The sequence below is a fragment of the Odontesthes bonariensis genome, chromosome 6, assembly GCF_027942865.1.
Source record: "Odontesthes bonariensis isolate fOdoBon6 chromosome 6, fOdoBon6.hap1, whole genome shotgun sequence".
Taxonomy (NCBI): Eukaryota; Metazoa; Chordata; class Actinopteri; order Atheriniformes; family Atherinopsidae; genus Odontesthes; species Odontesthes bonariensis.
The window spans coordinates 30,686,611-30,696,641 of record NC_134511.1 but is presented as its reverse complement, the minus strand read 5'-3'; the positions used below and the strand labels follow the sequence as shown (position 1 = coordinate 30,696,641).

General features: G+C 40.5%; 2 protein-coding genes across 3 annotated transcripts; both read left to right on the top strand.

Moving 5' to 3' along the window:
- The first annotated feature begins 6 nt into the window (after nt 1–6).
- LOC142382957 (immediate early response 3-interacting protein 1-like) lies at nt 7–2,159 on the top strand. The gene is made up of 3 exons (XM_075469083.1): nt 7–159; nt 577–678; nt 1,519–2,159. Exons 1-3 carry the CDS (start codon nt 69–71, stop codon nt 1,572–1,574), a joined length of 249 nt encoding a protein of 82 aa, XP_075325198.1. The 5' UTR covers nt 7–68; the 3' UTR covers nt 1,575–2,159.
- A 1,062-nt stretch (nt 2,160–3,221) lies between these two features.
- LOC142382956 (uncharacterized) lies at nt 3,222–7,981 on the top strand. Of its 2 annotated transcripts, none has more exons than XM_075469082.1 (5): nt 3,222–3,533; nt 3,621–3,784; nt 5,738–6,013; nt 6,124–6,161; nt 6,447–7,981. In XM_075469082.1, the coding sequence occupies exons 1-5, from the start codon at nt 3,289–3,291 to the stop codon at nt 6,522–6,524; spliced, it is 801 nt and encodes a 266-aa protein (XP_075325197.1). In that variant the 5' UTR covers nt 3,222–3,288; the 3' UTR covers nt 6,525–7,981. The 2 variants fall into 2 exon arrangements, with proteins under 2 accessions (XP_075325197.1, XP_075325196.1); XM_075469081.1 differs by having other exon boundaries at nt 6,124–6,333.
- The last annotated feature ends 2,050 nt before the right edge of the window (nt 7,982–10,031 follow it).

Sequence of the window (10,031 nt, the reverse complement as noted above, 5' to 3'; positions counted from 1 at the left end):
AGTCTACGTCACGCATATATAGTGTCAGTTTAAGCTAATCAGCAGCTAGCTCCTATTTGAGAGGCAACATGGCATTTACTTTGTATTCTCTTATACAAGCTGCCATCCTGTGTGTCAACGCTGTGGCTGTATTACACGAAGAAAGATTTCTAAGTAAAAGTAGGTTTAAAACTTCCCGCGCTTTGTACTTTTACATTTTTTTACGAGGAAAAACTGAGTTAGCTGCCATGTTAGCTAATGCTAACTGGCTAGTAACCGCACAGCTGTTGAACAACTTTTAAATGATTTAAAATGGCTGTACGAGCGTCTAAACTCCGTTTTTTAACAGAGAGATCAAAACTTTTAAATCAAACCAATTTTGAAAGCAGTGTTTGTTTAGGTTTAAGTTTGGCTATTTGGGTCAATCTTGCGTTTTTAAAATAAAGCTATATGAATAAAATTGAGTTTAAAGACCTCTTATTATTTCTACCACTGAACAGATATCACAGGCTTATGGATGCTATTATTGGCGTTACGAAAGCTAACAGGATGTAACAGAAAATCAATATTTGTTTGGTTTTGTTTTACTATGTTTAGTTGGCTGGGGAGTGGACCAAAGTGTTGGAGGATTTGGTGATGAACCAGGCATCAAAGTGCAGATGATGAACCTTATCCGCTCTGTGAGGACAGTAATGAGAGGTATATGTCCGCTCCTACACTTAGCCGTTGGCACAAAGCATTCCCCAGCCCCTAACCCTACCCATCCCAACTAAATGCCTAACCTTAACCCTGACCCTAAATCCAAAGGTCTGGTCAAATAATCAGTTTTGCCTCGGAACCATCCTAACTGGTTAAAAGGACCAGGAAGTATCTATGCATTTGCCATGATAAGAAATGTTCAAAAGGATCTCCTTTAGCGTATGATACACTGGGCCATCCTTATTGTAACAAAGGAGATAATTCTGTCCGAAGCTTGATTTTTTTTTTTTTTTTTTTTTTTTTTTTTTTTAGTTTAAATATATATCTCGTCATGCTAACTGTGATTCCAGTGGATAAATATGACAACGTAAGGTGAAAGTGAGCAACCTGTGACCTTTTGTTGAAAATAAAGTAAGATTCTAAATTATCATTACTATATGAGATAATCTTTTTGTAACGGGGTAATGAGATTGCATTAGACGAAATATCCAAAGCACTTTAGAAGAACATCTATTGAACGTCAATGTTGCAGACAGCTTTGTCTTTTCCAAAGTCCTTCAGAAGTTTTCCTGCCACCTTTCTCTAATCCCATGAGTTCTTCATCAAGATCATGGAAAAGAGCTTCGGAATAGACAATAGGTCTTTTTTTTTTTTGCTATTTGACCAGACCCCTAGTCTTAATTCTTATAAATCCCTTAATACATGTGGGAACAAAATTCTGGTCACCATAGGTTGTTTTTATTTTTTGTCAGATTTGCATCCACATCGTGTAGGAAAAACAAGTGCACATACAAATATTATCTGTGTATGGCTCTGATCATAATTTTTATTGCCTTGCAGTACCTCTTATAGCAGTGAATTCGGTCTGCATTGTGCTGCTGCTTCTGTTCGGATGAAGACGAGCGAGTAAAGTTGGTACGACCTGCTATGTTGCCAGGAGAAGATGTTCATCACCTCAGGAACTTCAGTGAAGAAACTGTCCCCCGTCGGCTTGGATATGAATGTCGCATGTTTATATTTCCCACCATACAAGGCTTATTTGCTAAAGGCCTGTTTTTTTTTTTTAAACAACCTGAAGCTATGTGGAATGAGTTAACTTCTACTTTGTTCTGTGACTAACTAAAGTGCTTGGTTTAAAAAGTTGAAAAGATAAACACTTTTTACATGTTTCTAACTCATTACTGTCAAGAGTGAACTGCTGGAAATGTTTGTGATTTATACTTCTTAAAGATGTAAACAGATTCCTTGAAAAATGTTTTGAGAATAAATGGTTTTCAAAGACCTGACTGTGCTAACACATTCATTCCCAAAGTTTGGGTTCCACATAAAGTGTGTGTTTTGTTGTGTTTTTTCTGTTTTTCAGTTTTTATTGATGATAGGTAGAAAAATAAAGTATTAACTTGCATTTATTTTGTTTCATTAAGTATAAATTGTGTAAACTGTACCAATGAGAATATAAAAACAATTGGATGCCCTGTCAACTCTTCTGAGATGCATTTATTTCACCTCGCTACATTTTACATGAGTATAAACTATAATGCCAAAAATATTCACTCACCCTTCCAAATAATTAAATTTAGGTGTTCCAATCACTCCCATGACCACAGGTGTATAAATTCAAGCACCGAGGCGTGCAGACTGAAAGAATGGGTCGTTCTCAGGAGCTCAGTGAATTCCAGCGTGGTACCATGACAGGATGCCACCTGTGCAACATAAACAAGTCCAGTCGTGAAATTTCCTCACTACTAAATATTCCACAGCGACTGGGAATGAACAGAAACTCAGCCACGAAGTGGTAGGCCACATAGAATAACAGAGCGGGGTCAGCGGATGCTGAGGCGCAGAGGTCGCCAACTTTCTGCAGTCAATCGCTACAGACCTCCAAACTTCATGTGGCCTTCAGATTAGCTCAAGAACAGTGCGTAGAGAGCTTCATGGAATGGGTTTCCATGGCCGAGCAGCTGCATCCAAGCCATACATCACCAAGTACAATACAAAGCGTCGGATGCAGCGGTGTAAAGGACGCCGCCACTGGACCCTAGAGCAGTGGAGACGCGTTCTCTGGAGTGACGAATCACGTTTCTCCATCTGGTAATCTGATGGATGAGTCTGGGTTTGGCAGTTGCCAGGGGAACAGTACTTGTCTGACTGCATTGTGCCAAGTGTAAGTTTGGTGGAGGGGGGATTATGGTGTGGGCTTGTTTTTCAGGAGCTGGGCTCGGCCCCTTAGTTTCTAGTGAGAGGAACTCTGAATGCTTCAGCATACCAAGTAATTTTGGGCAATTTCATGCCCCTAACTTTTCCTGTTCCCTTCCTGTTCCAACATGACTGTGCACAAAGCAAGGTCCATAAAGACATGGATGAGCCAGTTTGGCTCGATAAACTAGGCCTAATTTAAATCCAGTAACGAGGATTTATCGACTTTAAAAAGTGGGTTCCCAGAAAAAAAAAAGTTTGTGAAACAGCTGCGCTAACAAGTGTCATTCCCTGGAATACTCGAAGACGTGTTGTTTGTCCCTGCGCGCTCACCGTAGAACCTTTAGTGAAGTCCTTCTCTGATCTTTAGTGAAGGCCAACTTTCTCTGTTGTAAATGCATGTTTTGAGGAATAATGGGGAACACGCAGAGTTGTATTGGGGCGTCGCTCTCTTTGTGCTCCATGTATTTATTTTATTTTTACATTTACTCTTCTCATCAGCTGCTGAACGCAAACGTGCTGAGTAGCGACAGACTTCCAAGTTTTATGTATCTTTATGTTAAATACCTGGTCAGAGCTATTACAAGGAGATCGGGTTACCTGCACACGACACCTGCGTCAAATGAGCGCGCAGCTGTTTACACGGTCCATAACTGCAGGTGAGCACCGTCCACTTCCGCATGGGCTTAAAAGTTCATGCAGCTCCACAGTCTGAGACAGTGAATTTGTCTTTTTTTTTTTCCAAGGCTGGAAGTGTCCATGTTGAGGAGGTTCTGCAGTGCTGCCGGTTATGGTTGGGATTACCCAGACACTGAATTCAGAGACATTCCGCTGTGCTTCCCAGAGTTCCTCTGTAGCAGAATGCTGCTTATGTTGTTAACTCATGAAAACTTTAGACTCAGCCCAGCAGGTAAGAAATAAGAGTTACTGAAAGTGTCTGCCAAACGGGACAGAATATTTTAAGCTGATTGCTCTAAATGTGTAAATAAGCCCTAACTCTGGTATTTTATTGGAAAATATTTGAAATACTACAGCTTGTATTTTAATTCAATTGAATGAATAAAATGAATGGCACACAAACATATCAAGACTGGACACCTCCGACAAAGCCGAACAAAAAGTCCTTGACCCCAGTTGATACTATAAATTAAGCCCAAATGTCAATAACTATTACAAATCCTGGTATCAAGCAGACAAACTACTAAAGCTTACAAAGAAAAAGGCTCACTTTGAAAAGTCCAACAATCAAAATACGAGCTGTGAGAACCCACACGTGACATCTCCATTCACCATTTAGCTGAAATATTTTACGCTCTTACAAGTTTTGTATTTTAATAGTTGACGAGCACACATCTAAAAATGGCTACCGGTTTGAAATGCTGTCAGAGTTTAGGAGTTACAGCTCTTTCATGTGTGGGACTTTCTTTTGCTGGGGTCACAATTAATTGGACAAATTAGCAAGAGAGTGATTGAAATTTTAATTTATAATACTGAAAGATTGCTTTGCAGGCAAAAAGTCTAAAACCACAAATGAAAGAACCAGTGTCCTCCATTCTGATGCTTTGCTGGCTTTTACTGTGTTTGTCTTCACCTGTTGCTTTCTGTTCAAATGAAGAGCACAATCGGAGCCAGTATTCCACTTCTTTATCTTCAGACACTCCTGAGCTGCTTTCACAGCATAGTTTGGCTCATTTTCCATCTGTACAATTACTTTATGTTTTACTGTCAAGCAGCCAGACTTTCTTCTAATCTTTTAAAGTGGTCTTGAGCAGTAGTTCTTCAGGCTTTCTGAAGGTCTTTCAAAGTTTTTCTTTGGACATTGGCTGCTTTTTCACTCATTTTCACTCATTTTCAGTCCAGTCCTTGTACCTGACCTTTCTCACGTGTTTTTAAAGCCACTTACTACTGACCTGAGTAACTCAAGCACAAAAAAGGCTGAACTCAGTGGCTGAACCAGTGTTGTGTAAACACAGAACAGACAATTTAGCAAAGAACCAATTGTTACTAGCAGCCTGTTACAAAGACGCATTTGTTCCTATTTCTTTAGTTTCATCTATGAAAAACATCAAAGATATTATTGAAGACATTAAATAGTATGTATGATTCCCAAAGAGCTATTAGCTAAAACCTAAAAACTTGAGGTAAGTGGAGGACAAGTTAAGAAGTGTTAGGCCTAAAAAACTATCTACAGCACATGAACAGTATCTGAAAGTGATGTCCTTAAGAAAGAGACCTGACACAGGACCTGAGAGATGCATCTGAACCTTCAGTTGACTGTTGGCCCAAGCCTCATCAGAAATGGTCTCCATGGAAGGGTGGCTGTCAAGAAGCCATTCTTAAGGAGTGGAAACAGGGAGGAAAGGCTGAGGTTTGCCAAATGACACAAGAAGTGGACTGAAAATCTGTGGCAACAGGTCTGATGGAGGGATGAATCCTCCCTAGAGCCCGGACCTCAACATAATTGAAGCAGTGTGGGATCATGTTGACAGAGAACGGAACCAACGGTAGCCAACATCCAAAGAAGAGCTTTGGGATGTCCTTCAAGAAGCCTGGAGAACTATTCCTGAAGACTACTTAAAAAAATGACAGAAAGCTGGTCTAAGAAGGTTCAGGCTGTGTTGGAGAATAAAGGAGCTCAGACCAAATACTGACTTTCAAGCTCATTAGATCTGTACAAACTCTGTTTTTGACTTGTATAGTGTATTTACATTGATGTTTGCACATGTTCCAATAAATAGCTGCACCTATTTCCCATTTCCCTGCTATATATACAGAAATGAGGGGAGGTGTTTTTTCAATGCTTTAAGTTATAGAAAAAGAAAAGGCTGGTGATATGGCAGTGATTGTGACCCGGTGTTTTCAGGTCTCGTACGTGTGCGTCAGAGTTTGAAAAGCCTTCAGCCAGTTGATGAGCTGAAGAAGGGGCCGTTCATGCTGCAGGTCAGAGTCGGGGGCTACCAGCAGATTGCTTCAGGGGTGGAGGTGGACATCCATCTGTCTGCCTCTTCCCGTTCCGGATGCCCAGTCTGGGAGAGCGTCCTGACACTACTGTCCAAAAACAAGCTCCATAAAGCCAGCGGATGCTTACCCAACAATGAAAGCAAGAGCGAGCAGTGTTGTGGGGATATCTCCTCAGAAAGTTTGTAACCATTTTAATCCAAAATAAAAAAATTCCTGTTGGAATGGCAGTCCTAATTGGAAATTAGGTTCATATATCTATCACACACAGGGATGTCTTTGTTCTTACAGGCCAACCAGATGAGCCAGTGCCAGAAACTGTGAAGCAGGTAAAGCTCAGAGTTCCCAGGACTATTGGTGTGCAGTGTGTATGGTCCTTCTCTGACTACTCCCCCCACCGGCTACTCTTACTGCCGGCCAGGTTCTTCGGCTTCAGATCTCAGATCACACCAAGTCTCTGGATGTTGTCCGTTTGCTTGGCAGAAATAGAAAAACATAAAGGTTGAAACACCTGATTGGTGGATGTAACTTTTAGCAGCTTATCATACATGTAAATTCTCGAGTGGGCTCAGCTTTACTGGTCAGACCTTCACATAGTTCTGTTGTGCCACCAGGGGTCGAAGTCATCACAGCTCCTGTCAACATCACTGCCCACTTTAAGGAACCTCTGCTGGTGCCAGGAGAAGTCGTGATCAGGTTTTGGGAGAAAAACAAAGATGTGGGTCAGTCTTTTGCCAAAGAGCTGGCCTTCCACATGGAGCAGCGAGGATGCAGCATCTCTCACATGGTGGGACTGATTTCTAGGTCTTAATCACCACAGAAGGCTGGAATTTGTAGTTCTGTCCAAATACTATGAAATGTTTTGTCTGTTTTAGTTGTTTTAATTTATACAACATGATGTACAAAAGTGTTAGCATCTAATAACATAACATATCTAGGTCACCTTCTTAGTGTTTGAGGAAATTTATGTTTAAACACTGCTGAATAATTTATGAACAGTAACACTGAGTTGAATATAAAACACATCAGTTTATTTTTGTATGTAGTTTGAATACTGCAATTGTACAATCCCAGTTACTGTACTGTGCTGTGGTTTAATTACAATTAGATACATTTACACACCCAAGAATTGTTGGGAATGATTTCTGAAAAGACCCCACCTCTCGCCCATTGACTGCTGGGATAGGCTCCAGCCCCCCCACGACCCGACCGACGGATTCAGCGGTATAGAAAATGGATGGATGGATTTCTGAAAAGAGTAACTGGAACATGTTGGACTTCCATCTTTAGATTTACAAATCTATCAGCCATGCTGCAGCAGCCTGAGCCTGCAGCAGCCTGAGCCTACAGCAGCATGGCTGAGAGATGGTTCAGGGTTGCCTGAGGCAGCACCAACTACCAGCTTTATAAAAAAGGAAAGACTTAAGTGTAAAAAGCTTCTAAAGTTCTATCTAAAGTACTGAAGTGTACACTTTTTGGATAGAAGGCATATATGGACAGGAGGTGGACAGGAGGTGAACAGGGGGGAAAAAGAACTTCAGACAGTAGGAGGTGGCCTCGGATTATCACCGACTAAACCACCCAGGTGAGGAGTGTGTTGACTGCAAAACATGTTTATCAGGCAGGTAAATGATGACTTAAATGACATAACGCACCCTAACAGCTCTTGAAGTGTTCATATAAGAGCTGAATAGACATTCAGTAGAAAAAATGGTGGTTTACTTTCACAAGTGTCTCCTTCACTCATTCCCTGCTAAGATATCTGCTGTAAAGAAAAGGCCTATTGATCTGATTAGCCATCAACAAGCAAGTGATTGGCTTGAACTTATGACTGTGTACCACATTTAAACTGGTGAATCATCCACACGGTACGGTAGAATTTGAATATGAATACTTCGGATCAGGTTTATTAGCAGGTTTCATCTTGGATGGGGCAGGTGTACCTCAGGTCAGTCGATAAGTCGCTGGATCGATCCCCAACTTCCCCGGTTTCTGTGCTAAACTGTTTAGATGCTGAACCCCACTTTTGCCCCTCAATGTTTGTGTTGCTTTTAAGTCTCTTTTTGCTAAATAAATGTTTTGAAATCTTCATCATCACAACTTTGACTTGTTTTGTTGATCTACTGTACATAAGCACTTTGTCAGATGCTAGTATGTCTACCAGTTGACTTTAAAAGGCTAATGCAGACATCAGCCCTTCACTAAATAAAGACTTTTCAATAATTGATCCCTCCAATGTGCCTGTTTGCAGCTCACATGTATGAAGGTCTGTCCTCCTGTATTATTTATTGGAACATATGCAGTGCATGCCACCGAGAGAAGATGTTTTTCATGCCCCCCTGCACCATGGCAACATTTCATAAAGAAAACGGGGGCATTGTCTCCAACATGAAGGGAAGAAATCACATTAGTTACTGTTTATTCTGGCTTTCTGAGAGAAAACAATAGGCTTGCAGGTGCATTTTAGACAGTTGGCATGCCACTAGCTTATTTCTTTTATGAAATAAATGCCTTTCTGCAGCAGCTGTCATGTCAAACCCCATACCTTCTGTTTGAAACCTGTATGTCTTCTTCTTCAATTCAATTAATTTTTATTTATATAGCGCCAAATACAACAAATGTCATCTCAAGGCACTTGGATAATAAAGTCCAATTCAAGCCAATTGGAATTCAATTCATTGTAATCATAATTATTCATAAAATAATCCAATTCGTTCATATAGAGCCAATTCAAAAACAATTTCCTAGCTAAGGAAACCAACAGATTGCACTGAAAACTTTTTCTTTTTCGGTCCAATCTCCCGTCCTGAGCGTGCCTGTGGCGACTGTGGAGAGAAACAACTCCCTTTTAACAGGAAGAAACCTCTGGCTTCTGTTCTGAATATATTCAGCTGTAAATGGAAACCAAACGAGTTCAGGGAAAGTCACGGCAATAAAACCAAGGGACACTGCCGGTGCGATCACAGCCAGAGGATCATTCTGTGTGCCTCCTGGCGGATCCCACGAGCAGCTGTGGCTTCTATGATAAGGGGAGGGCGTGTGTGAAGAATCTTTGTTTATAGACTTCCAGTCGGCAGAAAAGCCAGTTTACAGCAGCTGTGCAGTAGATCAGAGGGAAGCACGCTGCTTTAGTCATCTAATCTCTGCCATGTGATTTCCATTTCTGCTCAACTGTGAAGGCTTCAGGTAAAGGTATTTTTTTTAAATACTTAATTTAAAGTGTATTTTTGTGATTATTTTGAATCCTTATCTATTCCTGTTACTCCATTTGTGTACCAGAAAGAAAACTTAATAGTGTAGCAAGTGTAACATGCAAAAGTAATATGTGTGGCAGTGTTTTTCGTTTTTATTTTAATTGATTTGTTTGTCCTAACTAAGTGAAGAAAACTACTTAACAGATATTTTTTATTTACCATGCCATTGAGTTAAAACTTCTGATTGGCCGCTTGTGCTCACTGCTGAAACAAAGAGTCAACGGCCTCATTCAAATTAATCCAATGTTTGTCCAATGCATGTTTTTTAAATAACTTATCTATTTTTCATTTGCTAGCGCTCAGTTACCATCACAACCTGGAGTGGAGCATGTTTACGTGCATAGTGATATGATTCATTTATAGAGTCCCGATTCTGTCAGACATACGAGTCAGTCAAGTGTAACAGGGTCAGTTTGTGAGGCGTGCAGCACATTAAGTAGGCAGGGCCATAAACTGGAAACACTCCTGTGTAAATATTAGATTAGTTGTAACATAATTTCTCTGTCACTTATTCTACTCTTGAAAATGTTTACAATCAAATTAAACCTTTCAGAAATACATCGACTTTCCTTGGGGAAAGTTGTGGGAGAGAGTATGTACCTTCATACGCCTCATATTCAGCCTCTGAAGAGCGAAGCATTCTTCAATGTTTCTGAGTGGGGGAGGGAGTGTTTTACAGAGATGAAACACACACTTCCTTTCCTTGGTTAGAGCACTTTAGAGGAATTAATCTGTCTCTATGTTTAAAGAACTAGTCCTCTGGGAATGCAAGTTATTTTCTGCTTCTTTTGAAAGTAGCAGGTTCATTCATTTATTCACAGTGGCCAATACTAAATGACAGCTCGTGCTCTCTCCCTGGTCCACTTATAAAACAACTCATAAAAGTTCATAAAACAACTCCTCCGCTCTTACTGTTACCTGTCCCCAGTTACTACATTAGAAAAA

What these genes read in the sequence shown, in the direction of transcription:
- LOC142382957 (XM_075469083.1), top strand. Translation starts at nt 69, where the DNA reads ATGGCATTTACTTTGTATTCTCTTATACAAGCTGCCATCCTGTGTGTC. An exon ending in AGAAAGATTTCTAAGTAAAA is followed by an intron (nt 160 to 576) that starts GTAGGTTTAAAA and finishes TACTATGTTTAG; the next exon opens with TTGGCTGGGGAGTGGACCAA. An exon ending in TGTGAGGACAGTAATGAGAG is followed by an intron (nt 679 to 1,518) that starts GTATATGTCCGC and finishes ATTGCCTTGCAG; the next exon opens with TACCTCTTATAGCAGTGAAT.
- LOC142382956 (XM_075469081.1), top strand. Translation starts at nt 3,289, where the DNA reads ATGGGGAACACGCAGAGTTGTATTGGGGCGTCGCTCTCTTTGTGCTCC. An exon ending in TACACGGTCCATAACTGCAG is followed by an intron (nt 3,534 to 3,620) that starts GTGAGCACCGTC and finishes TTTTTTTCCAAG; the next exon opens with GCTGGAAGTGTCCATGTTGA. An exon ending in CTTTAGACTCAGCCCAGCAG is followed by an intron (nt 3,785 to 5,737) that starts GTAAGAAATAAG and finishes CGGTGTTTTCAG; the next exon opens with GTCTCGTACGTGTGCGTCAG.